Source organism: Lotus japonicus, chromosome 4 (assembly GCF_012489685.1).
Source record: "Lotus japonicus ecotype B-129 chromosome 4, LjGifu_v1.2".
In the NCBI taxonomy this organism is placed as follows: Eukaryota; Viridiplantae; Streptophyta; class Magnoliopsida; order Fabales; family Fabaceae; genus Lotus; species Lotus japonicus.
Genome location: NC_080044.1, coordinates 39,591,630 through 39,611,912, shown reverse-complemented (window position 1 = coordinate 39,611,912; position 20,283 = coordinate 39,591,630). Strand labels below are relative to the sequence as shown.

The window sequence follows — 20,283 nt, the reverse complement described above, 5'->3', positions numbered from 1 at the left end:
AAAAAAAAAAATATACACGTTTTTCCGCATTAAGTTTACTTTTGGTTACTAAAGTGACGCCACCGAAATCGGGGTGTTACAAAAGTAATTCTCTCAAATTGAAAGTTAAGCCCAATTCCTTGTGTACTTAAACATTCATAAGAGGTATGATAGCATGTATATTCAGGCCAACAAAATCCTACCCTCACTCTATGCCTAGAAGCAAGTATAGAAGGATCTACTTCAATTCATGTCCCTAAATCATAACAAACTTCCATTTGATTATAATCTAGTCTATAGCAAAGGTGCACCAAAGCTAAACATGCAATAAGGAATTGAAATACAAGATTGAATCAAGAACTCATGCATAGAGATAGGGTTTAACAAACTAAAATTTCATAGAATCTCTTAACCCAAAGCAAAAAAGAAACTAGCCACTCATGGCTAGAGAATTCATGCAGAAAATGTAATGAAAAGTTGGAAGCCTCCCTTGGCCCCAGAGTTCTCCTCAGCTCTCAAACTTGATAAAAAATGAGTAAAAATGTCTAACTCCCAAAGAAAATGGCCTAAAACCTTATTTATACACAAAGAATACGAGTCTGGGCGCTCAGGCGCCAATTCAGAGCGCCTGAGCGCCAATTGCATGTTAAAAAACATGCTTCTGGACCTAATTCGCGCCTAGGCGCCAATTCCCAGCGCATGGGCGCCAATTCATAGCCCTCCAATATTTTGCACTAGCGCCTAGGCGCCAATTCCCAGCGCCTAGGCGCTCAAGCTCGCCTTGAACAGCCTTTTCAGCTTCTGTAACTCCTCTTTAATTCCTCTTTTAAGTCTTCCTTCAATTCCATGCTTCTTGGCTTTCTTTCTTCTTCAGTTTTTGATCTGCATACTTAACCACAAAGACAAGGAAAAATCTAGAAGCTCAAAGAGCTCATTAGCACAAGAGGTCCTTCATAAAACAAAAGAAAATCATGCAAGTCCTAAACTTAACTTAAAATGCAAGAAAACTCCCTATAAAACTACAAAATTACCAAAACAAAACAAAGACTCAAGAAAAGATAAAAATGCATGAGAATGCATGAAACACTACATGAGACTCAACAAAAAGACTCAAAACAAACAAAGAAATGACCCTAAAAACACTACTAAAATAGGGTCATCACACCACTTTACTCAACGACAGCTCGCCCTCGAGCGTAAATAACACTCGCTTGCCCTCAAGCGCAAGAAATGCTCCCAAACAAGTGCTCTCAACAAGGAATACTTCACAAAAACAGGGGGATAAAGGAATCCCAGCTAGTTCCAAGAAAAGGACCCGACAACCTACTTCATGCATCTTTTGAAAAGAGAAGAGTAACACTTCGAGCCGTTAGCATATAGCTCCTTCCCTCGTAACACTCCTAGCACTTGACGCAAATGCTCTTCGTGTTCTTCCCTACTCTTCGAGTAAATTAAAATATCGTCAATGAACACCACCACGAACTTGTCCAGGAATGGCCTGAACACTCTGTTCATGTAGTCCATAAACACTGCCGGTGCATTTGTAACTCCAAACGGCATCATGAGATACTCATAATGCCCGTATCGAGTTCTGAATGCGGTATTCTATATGTCAGCCTCCTTGACACGGATCTGGTGATACCCTGACTTCAGGTCTATCTTCGAAAAAACGACAGCTCCCCGAAGTTGATCCATCAAATCATCTATCCGAGGCATCGGGTAACGATTCTTCACTGTCGCCTTGCTGAGTTGTCGGTAATCCACACACAATCTGGACCTTCCGTCCTTCTTCTTCACCAACAACACTGGTGCTCCCCATGGCGACACACTTGGTCGGATAAATCCTTTGGAAGTGAGATCCTCCAACTGTTTTGCTAACTCCGCCAACTCTGCTGGTGCCATCCGATAAGGCGCCATTGATATCGGTCCTGTACCGGGCATAATATCAATGGAGAACTCTGCTTCTCTCACTGGCGGTAATCCAGGCACATCCTCTGGAAACACATCCACAAAATCTTGCACCACCAAAATGTTGTGTACGTCGCCGTCGTTCTTCGCCTCAGCTACGATAGAGTTCACGAATGCTGGTGAACCCCTTCCCAAATTGTACGAATTCAAGTAATCCGTAACGCCAGAATCCGGAAAGACTACGACCTTATTAGCACAATCCAACAGAACGTGATACTGTGCCAACCAGTCCATCCCCAGAATCACATCGAGCTCTTTATGCCCCAAACAGACGAGGTTCGCAAGGAACTTCCGATCCTCATAAATCAACGGACATTGCAAGCATGCCGTGCGCGTAACTAATCGATCGGCGGCAGGGGTCGACACCACCAAATCGAATGGTAAACTAGCAGTTAGCAATCCTAACTTTTTCACACACTCCTCAGCAATGAATGAGTGTGTAGCACCAGAATCAAATAACACCATTAAAGAAGTTCCAGCGATAACACACGTACCCTGGATAAGATCATCAGTCACAGCAGCTTGTTCCCCAGACATTGCAAACACACGACCTGGAGCAGAAGGTCGCTTTCCCCTGGCAGCATTCAGTACTGGCTCGACCTTAGTAGCATCAGGGCAGTTTCTCTCAACATGTCCTGGTTTCTGGCACTTCCAGCACACAACCTCCTTCCCTCATTCATTCGAGTAGTGTCCCTTCTGGTTGCACTTGTAACAGACGACATCGTCCCTAGGAGCACGTGCCACATTCCTTCCAGCAAATGGTACCCTGTCAGTAGGGCGTTGGTAAGGCTTCCTCATCGGAGCCTTGCCCCCGTCAAACCTACCAGCATGCCTCTGTCCCTCAAACCTTCCGGTCGGCCTCTGCCCAGAACGGATCAGACCTCCGCTGTCATACTTGCCCCTCTGACGATTCTTCATCGACTCCACTTCACGAGCTTTCTCGACCAGTTGTCGGAAGACTCTGATTCCCAATGGCCTCACAGATTCTTCAATGTCATTCCTCAAACCTCTCATGAATCGGTTGCATAGGTATGATTCATCCACTTGCACTTGGAAAAAGCGAAAGTGTTTGGACAGGGTCTCCAGTCTTGCAGCATATTCCCCTACGGTCATCAACCCCTGTCTCAGGTTGAGGAATTGATTCTCCATGTCTTGCCTGGCAGTCTCCGGAAAGTACTTCTCCATGAAAGCCCTTTTGAAAGACTCCCAAGTGATGGCCACATTGTTGGCAGTCATCAGCTGTCTGGCGCTCCGCCACCAGTACTCAGCGTCACCCTTCAGCATAAAGGTCGCCAAGTTCACCTTCTCAGCGTCAGGTGTGTGGAGAGCCTCAAAGATTTTCTCCATTTCCTGAATCCAAAGATCAGCTTTCTCGGGCTCAACTTCGCCTTGGAACTTAGGTGGTCCATGACGATTGAAATCATTTCTCATGCGGATCTGGTCCTGTGCCAGCTCCCTCTCAGCCCGTTGTGCCCTTCTGGCATCTTCCTCAGCTCTCCCGGTGTTCTCTTCAGCTTCCCGTTGAAGCTGCGCCGCGGCTTGGGCAGCAGCAGTGGCAGCCTGCTGGGTCATCACCTGAGCCAGCTGAGCCATTGCTTAAGCAAGCTGAGCATTGGTTGGGTCCTGTCTCGGAGGCATGATGGAAATCCTACTTAGAAATAGAACCACAACTCAATGTCAGTGACCTCAAATTAAAAGAAATATCTAAGTATACAATAAATAATCTATCCCAAGTATCACGGCAATGATACTATTCAGACAATCACAGCCAAGCAAACATCTTAGCATTCAAGTCTACCCAATCTCACCGCGAAGCTTTGAAAACATCTTTATCAAAAACAAAACATCAACGAGTTCCGAAACTCGTAAGCCCAAAATCCTTAGTGCTCTGGTTTCTCAACCGGAGCTCTGATACCACAATGTAACGCCCCGATTTCTCGAGTGTCACACAGTAACCGATCACGCGTATTTTCTCAAAGAATTTTCGCCGTTCATTTAAAGAATCTTCAATTTACGAGAAAGGTTCATTCAACGTAAAACTCTTGAAACTGTGCGGAATAAATAAACCATGTAATTTCTGAATGAAAATAACTCATTAAATAAGAGGTAGCAATAGACCCAAAAATACAATAACCGAATCCTTGGGCAAATGCCCTACAATAATGTGAAATCCAAAAATAAGAGAAAATAAATTGATAACCCGATACGGTCTCCCAAAACCCATAGAAAGGAAAAACCCTAGTCCAGATTCCGTTCAAGAACAGCAGCTCCAGCTTCTCGTGCCCTCTTCCTAGCCTGCTCTAGCCTGATCACACTCTTCCGAGGTCCCACAACGTAACGCCCAGGAGCGTGCTGCACACGACCTTCTGAGTTGGCCACAGGTGGTGGTGGTTCCACTACCTTTTCCTCCACCTGCAAGCGTGACTCCACCGTCTCGTCCTCAGAAGGATCTTCCTCCGTGTCCTCCGAAGGGTCTTCTTCTTCTTTGTCCTTCTGAAACCTTGCTGGAGGATGCGGACACATCACTGACCCATCCTTCAGAATCTGGCTCCTTATGATCGTTCCTGTACTATTCCTCTCCAAGAGTACCGCACTGCCGACATAGATCCTCCGAACTCCGGAATTGTCAATCTCCCAGAGTCGGTCTTTTTATGGTCTATCCAGAACGATCTCCCACCTCGTGATCGCCTCCACTGTCGAAGAGGTCGGCATCTACCCCCCCCCCCCCAAATAAACACATAGACAAGTAGCGCAAGGGTCAGGTCTCATATTCTCATAGAAACATTCACATATACATGTACAAGGTATAATAAGCATAATCTTTAAGTTATATCTCAGTCAGTCACCTAAGTTCAGTTAGGCTAGCGACCTCACCATTCACACAACCACCTCAACACCAATGGCCATATTCACGATCATCCGCAGATGAACAATTCTCGGAGGGGACACACCGTACAACCCTCATTCATGTGGGGGACACACCGTCCACCGGACACACCGTCCGTCCACAGAATCACAAGGTGACCGCAGTCAACCAAATCACGTGGGGACACACCGTACAACCCACAAAACACCCTCGCGTGCAAGTAACAGTTTGTCTTTAACAGTACCATCGTTCTCATGGCCCACAGTCTTCACTAGACCTATGTCCAATTACATCACATTTTACTTGCAAGCGATAAAGTTCTCATTTCTCTTTGTTAGGGCTCTAATAGTCAACCTAGAGTCTTAATATTTTCAACAGCGGATAATGCAACTTAAATGACAGTAATAATCATTGCACCAAAAGGAATTACAGCTGGATGAGCGACCTTTTTTACAGAATAATCCAGCCAGTAACAAAATTCATCAATACCATACAAGTAAATTAGATATTCCAAATTCAGAAAACATCCAACCCAAAAACTAGTAGATTCAAGTTTTATGAAACAACTGTCATATTCATTTTCTAAAAAAAAACAGCAGGAACAGCGATCACTAACGACTATCACCCGAACTCAATTCTCAACCGAAAATGACATACTATACATGCCTGGAAAGCTATTTCGAAAATCTACCACTTTCTACATTAACACTGTTTCTTTTGAAACCCAGAACTTGGTGATATTAGGCTCTGAAGTTCGCTGTCCGGTACAGGGAAAACAGCAGGTGTATCAGTAACTTAAACCGATCTCCAGACCTCATTACTAAACCAAAATTTTTGTTCTTTATACGCCTAGAAAGCTAATTCGAAGATCTATAACTTCTTAGTTTACCACGTTTTCATCTGAGGACCAGAAATAGGTGATATCAGGCCATGAAGTCCGCTGTCCAGTACAGAAAACTGGAAGGGTCACTTCTGCCCTAAATTAAAATTTTGAAGATGCAGGTGCAAAGTTTCAAAGCCATTTTCCAGCAACAAAACGTCATATATTCTTGTTTAATCACCCTAAGAAAAGGTTTCAGAACCTAACACATCTCAATCATCACGTTGGACAAATAAATTTCATGTCAAACTTAGCAAGTATTGCATGGGATCTTCACAAAGCATCAAGGTCTAAGGCAAGAATAGCAAATAGTGAAACAATAACACATGGTATCTCATGGCAAAATCCAGCAAGCATCATGATCATAAAAGTCCAGCAAGCTATCCCATAACCAAACCCTCATGCAAAAACCCTCCAACAACAAAAACCTTTCACGACAAATCATGGCAACAATTCCCTAACAACCTACCCAATCCTAGGACCAGCCCTTACCTTGCTAAAACCTTGATGAAAGAAGAAAAAGATGAAGTTTTGAAGAAGCTTTTCCTTGCTGTCCAAGTTCCCTCCCTCTTTCTCCTTCTCGAATCCTCTCCCTCTCTCTCGTGATCTCACTCTCTCTTGCTCCCCTTCACGACGGCGGCCGGCGGTAAGGGTGGAAGGTGGCGGCTCCTCTCTTCTCCTCTCCTTTCTCTCTTCTGTTTTTACGTGATGGAGGTGCTGCCCAAGGGTTTCTAATTCAGATTTTGTGTGAATGAGAAAAACTCCTCCCCCCAAACCCTATTGAACCCGCGGCTACACATGCATGGGCTAGGGTTTTGAATTTTTTTTCTTTCTAAGCCCAACAGGGTAAAACCCTGAACCCAACTAATTACTCACTTAAACCAGTCTGACTTATGAGAAAACCAAACCACTTTTTAATAAAAACAAGATTAAAACAGGAATTAAAAGGAAAATTCTCCAATTAACCCGCTGGTACTGTACAGCCAAAACCATCGTCACTAAAACTACAATATCTCGAGGTACCGATATCGGAATGACCTGATTCCACTTCGCGAATTTTCTAAACTTAAAGGACTACAACTCTCATGAAGGAAGTTTTCCCAAATGAGGTCGTTAAGACCTTCTAAAAATTCACACAAGTTGACAGTTGAAATCTGCCAATTTCCAAACTTGAACAAAACCCTCATTTTATTCAATCTTTCTCAAAAACAAAACAAACTAAAATAGGGCCTTACACAGATCATCCTATACAAGTTGTCCCTCTGAATGCAGCAGACCCTTCATCTCAACCCATCCAACCAGAACTTGTTCAACAAGAACCTGTTCAACCAGAACCAGAAAACTCAGTATCTAACCATTCCTCGGTTAGATCTCCAAACCCTGAGGTTGAAACCTCTCAGCCTAACCTTGAAATCAACAATTCAAATGTCCAAACTTTAGATGTTGGTTCTCCTCAAGGTGTTTCTGAGGCCAATAGCAGTAACCACCCCACTTCTCCTGAAACCAATCTCTCAATTGTTCCCTATACATATCTCAAGCCAAACTCCCTTCTTGAGTGCATCAGTGTGTTTAATCATGAAGCATCATTGATGATTCGCAATGTACAAGGTCACACTGACCTTAGTGAGAATCCTGACTCTGTTGCTGAAGAATGGAATCATCTGAGTGATTGGATAATTGCTCAAGTTCCTATTATGATGAGTCATCTCACAGCTGAAAGGGATCAGAGGATTAAAGCTGTCAGGCAACGTTTCAACAGAAGAGTGGCTCTGCATGAGCAACAGCTAAGAGTTGAGTTACTTGATGTTGTTGAGGAAGCAAGAAAGAAGAAAGAACAAGCAGAAGAAGCTGCACGCCTAGAAGCTGAACAAAAGCTAGAAGCTCTAAAAGAAGCTGAAAGGTTACAGGCTGAAGCTGAAGCTCTCAGATGTCAAGTTCTTGCACCAGTGCCTTTCACAAGTGCTGCCTCTCAATCCACTCAAGCTCCTCACTTTGCTCAGGATGTTCCATCTACTTCGAATCAGCCAAGTTTCTCCAGACTTGACATTTTGGAACAACGTCTTAACACTCATGAGACTCTCCTGATTGACATGAATCAAGCACTTCAAGAGCTTCTGCGTCGCACTGCCAAGCCCTAGACCTTCTCTAAGGGGGAGTACCTTGTACTTCAAGCTAAGTTTTTCACACCCCAAGCTTTTTGCTTATGACAAAAAGGGGGAGTATAACCCAGTTTTTGATGTATATGCTGATTAGTGTGATTTAGTTATTATTTGGAGAATTTAAGAGTTCCACTGTTATGACCATAGATATGCCACTGGGCAAATACAAGGAATACATTTCACTTCTTCTGAAGTGATTTCAGTTGACTCTGATACCCTACTGTTGACTCTGAATACTTATGCGCTCTGATTATTTCAATTCATCTATGTCATAATTTTTCACTCTGAACTCTTATATTATTTAGCTCAGAATCCAGATATTACTAATGTTTTCATTAAGTCTTAGATTCAGGGGGAGCTAAGCTCAGAATCAAGCTGTGACTTGGATTCAGAATGAGCAAAATAAACCATTCACATCAGGATAAGTTTAATTCTATTTCTCTAAACTCTGAGTGAATTCAGTTTATTGTTTAAGAATTCTTCATCAAAATACTTGGTTTTGTCATCATCAAAAAGGGGGAGATTGTAAGATCAAGTTTTGATCGTGTAGTACAACTCTATGTTTTGATGATTACAAGTTAACGTTTTAGTATGAACAATTATGGTACTCTAACGTGTTTTCTGAGTGTGCTCTTAACAGACTCTGACCTTGACATAATCTCACACAAATCAGAAGCACTGTGCTTAAAGAGTGACCCAAGCAACGCTTTCGCAATCTCTATGTTCCATCTGAACAGTAGAAAAGCTTCAGAAGATCTGAAGTTAATCAAGCTCTGATGTGGACTCAACTCACTTGAAGTTCTGAAGATCCAGACGTTCTGACAACCCAGACACTCTGAAGGTTCAGATGTTCTGATGGTGTAGAAGACTCTGAAGATCCAGAAGCTGATAAGTGGAGACTCTGATGTCCAGAAGCAAAATGGCTCTGAAGACCAAGTACTTCTCCTCTGAGTTCAGAATCAGAAGATACAACGGTCAGAGGATCCATGCTTCCCTCTGACTCTGATCAACAAGCTTCACAAGTTCCAACCCGAAGCTTTCCTTTGATCAGAAGTCTACAAGGTTAAAGGTCAAGTCACTATCCAAAGTACAAAAGCAGATGTACTATCCTAACGACCTAACCTAACATTCTCAGCCACAGCAGAAGCTGGAAATTCCAGATCTGCCCTCCAACGGTAGCATTCCCATGCAAAGTTCAAACCCTAATCCTTGGAGTATAAATAGAGGCTGAAGATTGAAAGATGCGGTTGGAAGAATCTCACACACGCAAGCTATATTCAAATCTCCTAAGCATTCTTTCTTCATTGAATTCATTGTGTTTACTACAAGCTTTTGAGAAGCAATTTCTTTGTAAACAAGATTTCTTAAACAGTTGTTTAGTTTACCTTTAGGAGATCAAGGTTGATCGGATCCTAGAGAAGACTAAGAGAGTGAATCTTAGTGTCAGCTAAGTCAGTGTATTGTTAGTCACTTGTAGGTTTCAAGTGCAGTTGTAACAATTATCTGATTAGTGGATTGCCTTCATTCTAAGAAGGAAGAAATCACCTTCACGGGTGGACTGGACTAGCTTGAGTGATTCATCAAGTGAACCAGGATAAAATCCTTGTGTGCTTTTCTATTCCCTTATCTTAAGCACTTGTGTCTCGAAAGATTTGCTAAAATCTTAAGGTGGAAGTTTTATTCTGAAAACGTCATTCAAACCCCCCATTTCTACCGTTTTTCATACCTTCACCATGAGAGCTTGAGAGAAGAGAAAAACCGAGAGGAAGTTCAGAAACTTCTTCTCTTCGAATCTCTCAAACCAGAGAGAGTTAGACCTTCATTTTTGTTCCATTGTGTTCCTGGAGAAGAGAGGAAGAGAATCGACTATTCGTGGTCAAGTTTTGGTCGAGAAACGAAGCATTCACCATCTCTGGCGAAGCTCCAGTGATTGCTTTTATTGTTTGACTATTCCGATATTGTGTTATCTCTGAAACTATATATTTATCAATTTGCTTGAAACATTGTAAATAATGCATAAATGTTTGTCTCAAAATAGGCTGACATCTGCCAATTGGGAATGGATCAGCGGAAAGTGAATGTACTTGCCAGAGAGTATTGTGATGATATTAAGAGGAAGAAAAAACCAATTTTCTTATCACACCGTAACCTCCAAATTTCTTTTCAACTAATGTATATTGAAGTTGTGTATTATTTACTAACTGATTCCATTGTGCTTTGCAGACATGTTAGTCTACAGCAAGGACAAGAGAAGATGTCTAAAAGTGACCAATCATCAGCCGTTTTCATGGAAGACGAGGAGGTAAGTTGCTAATAGGGCACTATTGAATTGTAGATATCTATTAATATTGCTGCTATTTGTTCCTATAATAATAAATTTTTTCCTGAGCACGTTTTTTTGTAATTTTCCTTTGAAAAAAAGCTTATTTCATGACTGTCCAACTTTGTGTTTGGATATCATAGGCTGAAGTGAATGTGAAAATAAAAAAGGCTTATTGCCCACCAAAGATTGTGGACGGAAACCCATGCTTGGAGTACATTAAATATCTCATCCTTCCCTGGTTTAATGAGTTCACGGTGGAGCGTAAGGAAGATAATGGTGGAAATAAGTAAGTTTTTCCGTTCCCCCATTTGAACTTCATATGATATCTAGATTAGTGATTTATCAAATCATTCTGGTTTCTCTACGTCTTTTCTAACTGTTCGTTTCTGCTATACAACTGTTTGGTTGATATGTGTTCATGCTTTGATTCAATATAGGACATTCCAAAGCTTTGAAGAGCTGGCTGCCGACTTTGAAAGTGAAGAGTTACATCCTGCTGATCTTAAACCAGCTTTGTCGAAGTCATTGAATAAAATTCTGGAGGTGATTTTTTGATTATCTATGCATCTTGTATTCTTGCTACTTCTAATTTTTTAAGAGCATAATTTTAGCTGTGTACTAGGTTTTTAGTGTTTTACATTGGAACAAACAACGTTTAAGAATGGCTTTGGTGCATATATACTACAATTATATCTCATTCCATGTTCTCTGGATAATATACCCCAGTGAAACTGATAGCATCATCTGATTATCCATGCGCTTGATCAGCGCAAGAGTAGGGGTGTTATCTGATTTTTTTTTTTATTTGTGGAGGAGTAAAGCTTGATTTCATTTGTTAATTTGTGGTATATGGTTAAATGATTGTTTCTTTGTATCTGCAGCCTGTAAGGGAACACTTTAGAACGGACTGCAATGCTAAAGAGCTACTAAAAAGAGTCAAGGTTATCCTCGTTTATAATTAGTAAAATTTATCAAACAATATTTTTTGCATTGTGTTTGTGAATATGTTGTATGCTGAAGCTTTCTTTGTTTTGCAGGCTTACAGAGTAACAAAGTAATTTGCGGATTGAAAGACGTTGGTCTAATTTTATTATTTGCCAAAAGGCCATGCAATTTTCGTGTTACAAAACACACTTTTTGAGTTGTAAAATATGGAGGGTCTGTAAGATCAAGTTTTGATCTAGTAGTACAACTCTATGTTTTGATGATTACATGTTAACTATTATGTATGAACAATTATGGTACTCCAACGTTGTTTTCTGAGTGTTCTAATGACAGGCCAAGACTCTGGTCCTATTTCACATGATTTAGAAGCACAATGCTCAAAGAGTAACCTCTGCAACGCTTTCGCACGTACAATGTTCAATCTGAACAGTAGATCAAGCTTCAGAAGATCTGAAGATTATAAAGCTCTGATATGGATTCAGCTCACTAGAAGCTCTGAAGAATCAGACACCCTGAAGGATCAGAAGCTCTGAAGGATCAGAAGCTCTGAAGGATCAGAAGCTCTAAAAGTCAGAAGCTGAGTAGTGAAGATTATGAAGTCCAAGAGTAAGCTGGCTCTGAAGACCAAGTACTTCTCCTCTCAGTCCAGAAGCAGAAGGTACAAAGGTCAGAGGATCCAAGCTTCCCTCTGACTCTGATCACCAAGCTTCACAAGGATAAAGGTAATGTCGCTATCCAAAGTACAAAAGCAATTGTACCATTCCTGACGACCTTACCTAACTGATTCAGCCACAACAGAACCTGGAAAACCCAGATCTGCCCTCCAACGGTAGCATCTTCATGCAACGTCCAAACCCTAATCCTTGGAGTATATAAAGAGGCTGAAGATTGAAAGATGCGGCCTAAGAAACTTGTTCACGCGCAAGCAATATTCAAATATTCTCTTAGCAATCTTTCTTCAAATAGAACTAAGTGTGTTTACTATTAGCTTTCTAAGAAGCATTTCCTTTTAAACCCAAAACCTTCAAACAGTTGTTTGATTTACCTTTAGGAGATCAAGGTTGATCGGATCCTAGAGAAGACTAAGAAAGTGAATCTTAGTGATAGCTAAGTCAGTGTATTGTTAGTCACTTTGCAGGTAGCAAGTGCAGTTGTAACAAACTCTGATTAGTGGATTGCCTTCATTCTAAGAAGGAAGAAATCACCTTAACGGGTGGACTGGATTAGCTTGAGGGATTTATCAAGTGAACCAGGATAAAATCATTTGTGTGCTTTCCTTATCTCTTATCTCAGCACGTTTATTCTTGGTGGTTGAAGAGATTTATTTAAATCTCAAGTGAGTCGAGTTTTTAGTCTTAAGACGCTATTCAAACCCCCCTTTCTATCGTTTTTCATACCTTCAATTGGTATCAGAGCGCAAGTTCTGATTAACACACCTAACAGTGTTCAGTGATCCGGGCCGGTGTGAAAAACTAAAATGGCTGCCACCATTGAAGCGCAAAAAGATGTCTACAGTGCAAAGCCTCCTATGTTTGATGGGCAAAGATTTGAGTACTGGAAAGACAGGATTGAAAGATTTTTTTCTGGGCTTTGATGCAGATCTCTGGGATATTATAGTTGTAACACCCCGATTTCGGTGGCGTCACTTTAGTAACCAAAATAAACTTAATGCGGAAAAACGTGAATATTTTTTCTTTTATAATAATAACTAAGACAAGACGGAATTAAATAAAACCCAACAATAACAAAAATCAGAACTAATATACAATATATAAACAGCCCCCGCTGTAGTAGCAACCTCGTCACGAGTAACCTCCAGTGACGGAAAGAAAAGTGCAACGCCCGTAGGCAATATATACAAACCAAATGAAAAGGTGAAGTGCCCGCAACACTATCCCTCAAAACTGAGAATCAGCTGACCCAATGGCCTGAAAATAAGACTTCCTAAGTCCAACCAACTCTCTGTGATTCCCGTAAGGAAACCACACAAAAGCTATAGGCGGATCTACCCTGTCCCCTAAGTAACAAATGAAGCAAGACTGTCAGAGCTAAAACTCTACTCCTACACTAATCCTAACTCGAGGAGCTCATACCAACACTCATAACTATGTGCTAGCATGATCGTCGTCTGAATCAGAATCCAGAACGACCAAGTCTACCAGTCCTATCCGTCCTCCCCTCACAACCGCAGTGCGCTCCGATGCTGGACTCACGGGCTTAGGGCCCGAACCCTGATCATCGATGATCGCAACGGTGGGTGCACTAGACCCTGCCGAAGGCACTCCCACTGGAATCTCCTCTGAGGGATCCTCCTCGTCTGAAGACAATGGTGGTGGTGGTGGTCCTCCAAGTCCTGGTCCACAGTGAACGCCCGGTGGCAAGTTGAAGCTGATAGAGCATCGCCTCAACACTCCTGACCTCAGAAGTCCTCCGCTATCCACGTGATCCTCCATGATGCGCCCCGAATACGTCGCTCGATGGCTCGCGGGGTCAACCACCCACGACCCGGGGTCGTCCTGATCGATCATCTCATACCTAATCCCCCCCGAAGGGTGGACCATGGTGTACCAATCCGCAATATTCATCTGACAAAAGGCGTTGTCCGCCAAAACACACACAGAAGACGCGAGGGTCAACTCTAAAGAACTATGTAGATAATAAACCCAATAGGTACAAGTAATAGATAGCCACTTAGGCTTATAGCTAGAGATGTCATTCCTAGGGTTGCATGTTCCACAATAACATAAACGCAATAATAGCAATTAGCATGTTCCAAATAGGTTTAACAATTACCAATCACACTCAACAACTAAATTAGTATGCATGTTGCATGATATGTATGCAGGTTAACCCAGTCAACCAATATGCAATCCGGAACGGATGGACATCAACGGATCAGCCCTAGCACCAGCCACGGTGGGACCATTTCGGCCCGCGTGCCTCTTACTCCAACAGCAGCGGTAGTCAGATCAGCCGTAACCCGTAGGTCTGCCATTTCGGTCTGCTACAAGAGACGTTTACAAACGCTCTTTCACGGAAATCCGGGTCTTATGACCATTTTGGAATCCGACGAGGTCCAGAGTACGTCCTGTGTTAATACCCCATTAATGTTGCATGAATGCAGGATGATTAGTCAACCAACGTCTCCGATCTCACTCGACACGTCGCCACGTGTTCTAGGTAAATTAAAGTTTCTAAAAGCTTACCCTAAGGTAAAGTCGATTCTGCGACAAAAGACACACTTCACGCCAACACATAACCCACGATGATCTCCAAATCATCCGGCTCATCTCAATCCGATGGTCACAACTGCTCAGCGAGCACAGAGTATCATACTCTCGGAAACTAACGGTTTCCCGGACTTATCCCTAGGATAGCCCAACAACATCACTGCTCCAACAGCACAACAACCAACGCTGCTCCAACAGCACAACAACAAACGCTGCTCCAACAGCACATCAACAACAGACTCAACACTTGGATCCGACGACACTTCTCGTTTTCCAAAACTATGATTTGCATCCAAAGCCTCCTTTCGAGATTTATACCATTACTTAAAGATTTAGAGGTTGTTTAATGTCTTATGAGTTTTCTTTACAAAATAATTATCCCTTTAGTCTTATCGCGAATCCTATAAGTTCTCGGGATCTTCGAATCCCCAAATGACTCCAGAGAATGTCTCGATCCATAAACCCTATACAAGGCCCGAATCTCATTCGTCCTATCAAACTTTCTCAAAACTCTCAAAATAAAATCGGCATGACCTGCCCGCTATTCTCACCATTCAGAATCTCAGATTTCCAGTACAGAGCATATTTAAATCATCACAATCAACAACATGTCATATATCAATAAATCGCATCATAAACACTTAGCACTTAGCATATAAAGCATGCACCACACATCCTAGATTACCCACATAGCACATAGCATGTAAGTCAATCTCAAAAACATTCAGTAGATGAATCATCTACATTGTCAGCCGAAGCCTCAGAAAACATTTTCCAATCACACACAATCCAGTGCATAAACAGTAAACAATGTCGAAACATCGGCCCTAAGCATTAACTAGAGATTCAGTGAGAAGCCCTCACCTGAAAGTTCTCCAGAATGATCAACTAGTGCTTCCTCGCACTCAAAGTGTTGGTCCTCGGGGAAATCCTCAAAAGCACCTTTACAATAAAATCACAGAATACTATCAGAATCTATCGTAAACTAAGCTATCGATACTTACTAAGGTTACTCGAAGTAATCTATACTCTAAGGTACGATAATCTAGCGCGAAAAGACAAGTTTTCGGAAAAGGAAATTTCCTCCTCCCCCTCTAATAGGCTCGGCCACTTTTCACAATTATGGGGCTCGATTTTTCTTCGATCAAACTTGGTTCCTATGCTTTCATTAGCCGTAACTAAGGGTATTCTGAACTCGGAAAAATTATCGGATCAAAAACTGTCGCAGGGGTATTTTGGTCATGATTTTTAACTTAGGATTTTCAAAACTGAAATCCCAAGAACCAAATTTTGCAGGGACGTCACCAACGACGTTTATGACAACTAATCCTACTAGCACTAAGCTAAGGCGATAGTTTTCAGCATAAAGGTTGAAGCTTTACACCAAAAACTCCAAAAATGGGTATTTTAGGTTCAAATTGATTCTGGCGGAATTCCGGCGACATAACGGAAAATCTAATCCAGCAGAAGTGATCTTGGGCACATATAGAAGAGGTTTAGAATCAGAAATGAAAGATTCAGGATAGTTTTGCAAAAACCCATAAACTATCCACTCAGAAAACTCTACAGAAAAGCTATGAAAAAAGCGATCAGAGGTAAGGATTAGCGACTATACCTCGAAGCCTTGAAGCAGCAACTGATTGATCGACGATCAAGCAAGGTTTGAACAAAAACTCTTCTTCCTTCTTCCTTGTTCTTGGCCGCGGGTTTGAAGAGAGAAAATGGAGGAGAATTTGAGTTTTTCTTCCTTTCTTTGCTATATATAAAGGTTGGAAATTCGCGGGAAAATGAAAGTTTCGCGAATCTGATTTTTCCGGCGTCATTCTCCGTGAATTAATAGATATGTTTTGGCAAAAGAATTCCAAAACTATAAAGAGGTCTCCTTGTATTTTTGGCAACTAATGCATAGTCGGTATAAAACTATTTTACCCGATAAGTTGCTTTTTGCATCGAATGTCGGAATAGAAAACTTCCTTCGGAAGAAAGATTGAAATCATCAAGAGAAATGGGTGTACGCGTGTAGAATATTCATTTGAAGCTCTGAATAGATAAAGTCCCCATAGTCGGGTGATTCTAGGGTTTTGAAATACCAGGGATTCGGTTTCGGTAAACTTCCGATGATTGGAATCGGACGTTCGTAGATCCTAGAGTTTCGCCTCGAAAAGATTGTGATATATGGAAAAAGAGAAGTTCTAATATTTCTCTGAAGATTTTTGGAATTAACTGCCATCGTGCCTAAAAGTGGAAATTAGCTATATACTAGGGTTTCTGACCTAGGTTTAAGCGTAAAACGTTCGTGCTATAACTTTTATCGATCATAATGAAATCCTTGAACTTTTCCTGAACTTTCTCCTTCATAAATATATTTCATTTAATAAACTTTCGTTCAGGTTTCCCTTCACATTACATCAACCCTAATCGTGAATAAGAAGTTTATTCACTTAGCATGAACTTAAAAACTCGGGCCTTACAATAGTGGATGGATACGAGCGTCCAGTTGATGTTGATGGCAAAAAGATCTCCAGAACAGAGATGACTGCAGAGCAGAAAAAGCTTTACTCACTACATCATAAAGCTAGAACTATTCTTCTCAGTGCTATTTCTTATGAAGAATATCAAAAGATCTCCGATCGTGAGTATGCTAAGGGTATCTTTGATTCCTTGAAGATGACCCATGAAGGAAACAAGAAGGTGAAGGAGTCAAAGGCGTTGGCCTTGATCAGAAAGTATGAATCCTTCCAGATGGAATCCAGTGAGTCCATTGAGGACATGTTCTCCAGATTTCAGCTACTCATTGCTGGAATTAGACCTCTCAACAAGAGTTACACAACTGCTGATCATGTCATGAGAATTCTTAGAGGCCTTCCTAAAAGCTGGATGCCTCTGATAACTTCCTTGGAGCTCACAAGAGATGTTGATCAGATGAGTTTGGCAGAACTCATAAGCATACTGAAGTGTCATGAACGGAAGCGTGCTGAACATCAAGATCAGAAGAAGAAGTCTATAGCCTTGAAATCAAAATCTGAAAAGGCTAAAACTCTACAAGCAGAAGAAGAAGAATCTGAAGAAGCATATGAAGATTCTGATGAGGATGAGCTGACTCTGATCTCCAGAAGGCTTAACCGCATCTGGAAGCACAGGCAGAGCAAGTACAAAGGCTCTGGAAAGAATAAAGGAAATAATGAATCTTCTTCTGGTCAGAAGAAGTCTTCATCAAAGGAAGTCACATGCTTTGAATGCAAAGAATCAGGGCACTACAAGAGTGATTGTCCTAAGCTGAAAAAGGACAAGAAGCCAAAGAAGCATTTCAAAGCTAAGAAAGGCCTCATGGTGACTTTTGATGAATCAGAGTCAAAGGATGTTGACTCTGATGGAAAAATTGTTGAAGGACTCATGGCTATTGTCAAGAACAAGGAAGCAGAGTCAAAAGAAGCAACTAACTCTGAATCAGCATCAAAGGAAGATCCAGACTCTGACGATGAAAATGAGATATCCTTGATCGCTCCACTGAAACACCAATCATGGTATCTGGACAGTGGATGCTCGCATCACATGACGGGAGAAAGGCGTATGTTCCAAGAGCTAAAACTTAAGCCTGGAGGCGAAGTTGGCTTTGGAGGCAATGAGAAGGGTAAAATTGTTGGTTTTGGAACTATTGGTGTTGATAATAGTCCATGCATTGATAATGTTCTATTGGTAGATGGCTTAAATCATAACTTATTGTCTATAAGTCAATTAGCTGACAAGGGTTTTGATATTATCTTCAATCAAAAGTCTTGGAGGGCTGTAAGTCAGATCGATGACACTGTTCTGTTTAACAGCAAGAGGAGGAACAACACTTATAAGATCAGATTATCTCAGTTGGAAACTCAGAGAGTAAAGTGCCTTCTTTCTGTTAATGAAGAGCAATGGGTATGGCATAGACGGTTAGGGCATGCCAGCATGAGAAAAATTTCTCAGCTGAGTAAGCTTGACCTTGTCAGGGGCTTACCCACTCTGAAGTTCTCTTCATATGCTCTTTGTGAAGCATGTCAGAAAGGCAAATTTACAAAAGTCTCTTTCAAGGCAAAGAATGTTGTTTCCACCTCAAGGCCGTTGGAACTTCTGCATATCGACCTTTTTGGACCAGTGAAAACTGAGTCTATAGAAGGCAAAAGATATGGGATGGTCATTGTTGATGACTATAGCCGCTGGACATGGGTAAAATTTCTATCCCGCAAGGATGAGTCTCATTCTGTGTTCTCTACCTTTATTGCCCAAGTGCAAGACGAGAAGGCTTGCGGAATTATGCGTGTCAGAAGTGATCATGGTGGAGAGTTTGAGAATGACAAGTTTGAGAGTCTGTTTGATTCCTGTGGAATTGCACATGATTTCTCTTGCCCTAGAACTCCTCAACAGAATGGGGTTGTTGAGAGAAAGAATAGAACTCTTCAAGAGATGGCTAGAACCATGCTTCAAGAAACAGACATGGCAAAGCACTTCTGGGCTGAGGCAGTAAACCCAACATGTTACATTCAGAATAGAATCTCTATCAGACCAATTCTGAATAAGACTCCTTATGAATTGTGGAAGAAAGTAAAACCTAACATTTCTTACTTTCATCCTTTTGGTTGTGTTTGCTATGCTCTGAATACTAAGGATAGATTACAGAAGTTTGATTCTAAATCTTCTAAATGTCTATTACTTGGTTACTCTGAACGTTCCAAATGCTTTAGAATTTACAATACTGATGCTAAAACTATTGAAGAATCTATTCATGTTAGATTTGATGATAAGCTTGACTCTGATCAGTCAAAGCTAGTTGAAAGTTTGCAGATATGAGTTTAAATGTTTCTGATAAAGGCAAAGCTCCAGAGGAAGCTGAGCCAGAGGAAGACTCTCCAGAGGAAGTTGGTCCCTCTGATTCACAGCCTTAGAGGAAGAGCAGAATTGTTGTCTCTCACCCTAAGGAGTTGATTCTGGGAAACAAAGATGAACCAGTCAGAACCAGATCAGCATTCAGACCCTCTGAGGAGACCTTACTTAGTCTGAAGGGATTGGTATCCTTAGTTGAACCAAAGTCAATTGATGAAGCTCTTCAAGACAAAGACTGGATTCTGGCAATGGAAGAAGAATTGAATCAATTCTCCAAGAATGATGTTTGGAACCTTGTCAAGAAACCTCAAGGTGCTCACATCATTGGTGTAAGGCCCTAGACCTTATTTTTGTAATGCTTTGATGATGGATTGAATAAAATGAGATTTTGGTTAAGTTTGAGTTTTGACAGATTTTGGCTGTCATCTTGTGTGAATTTTTAGAGGGACTTAAAGACCTCATTTGGGAAAACGTCCTTCATGTGAGTTGTAGCCCTTTAAGTTAAGAAAATTCTCGAAGTAGAATCAGGTCATTCCGACATCTGTAGCTCGAGATATTCGCGTTATAGTGACGGGGGTTCTGGCTGTACAGTACCAGCGAATTAATTGAGCTGTTTTTCTTTTAATTCCGATTTAGCATGTGTTTTTACGTAAATGGGCCTAGGTTTTTAATTGATTTCAGACCTGATTAAGAGCTGATTAATGGGTCAAGGTTGATTAGGCTTGGGCTTAAGTGAAGAGAAGAAAATCAAACCCTAGCCCACTAGGGTGTGTGGCCGCCGGTTTTGCATGGGGAAATAGGGGGAAAACCCTATTTTTCATCACCATTCAGAATTAGAAACCCTATACAAATTTCACGTGAGAACACAGAGAGAAAAGAGAGAGAAGTCGAGAGAGACAAGGAGGAGGCCGCCGCTCCTAGCCGCCATCACCGCCGCTCGAAGCTTGCGCGTAGGAGGGAGAGTTCGCGAGAGAGAGTGAGACCGCGAGGAGGAAGAGAGGGTCTTGGACAGCAGCTTTTGATTCTTTCTTCATCACCCTACTTCTGATTTCATCACTCTTAATCAAGGTAAGGGCTGG

The 20,283-nt window shown here is 41.6% G+C and overlaps 1 protein-coding gene and 1 pseudogene across 1 annotated transcript; one reads left to right on the top strand and one right to left on the bottom strand.

Moving 5' to 3' along the window:
- Nucleotides 1-2,619: 2,619 nt before the first annotated feature.
- Nucleotides 2,620-3,540, bottom strand: LOC130712732 (uncharacterized). The gene has a single exon (XM_057562552.1). The coding sequence runs from the start codon at nt 3,538-3,540 to the stop codon at nt 2,620-2,622; it is 921 nt and encodes a 306-aa protein (XP_057418535.1).
- Nucleotides 3,541-5,475: 1,935 nt separating this feature from the next.
- LOC130712730 (tyrosine--tRNA ligase 1, cytoplasmic-like) lies at nt 5,476-11,233 on the top strand (annotated as a pseudogene).
- The last annotated feature ends 9,050 nt before the right edge of the window (nt 11,234-20,283 follow it).

Excerpts from the sequence above, each read along its gene's own strand:
- LOC130712732 (XM_057562552.1), bottom strand. The coding sequence starts at position 3,540 with ATGGCTCAGCTGGCTCAGGTGATGACCCAGCAGGCTGCCACTGCTGCT.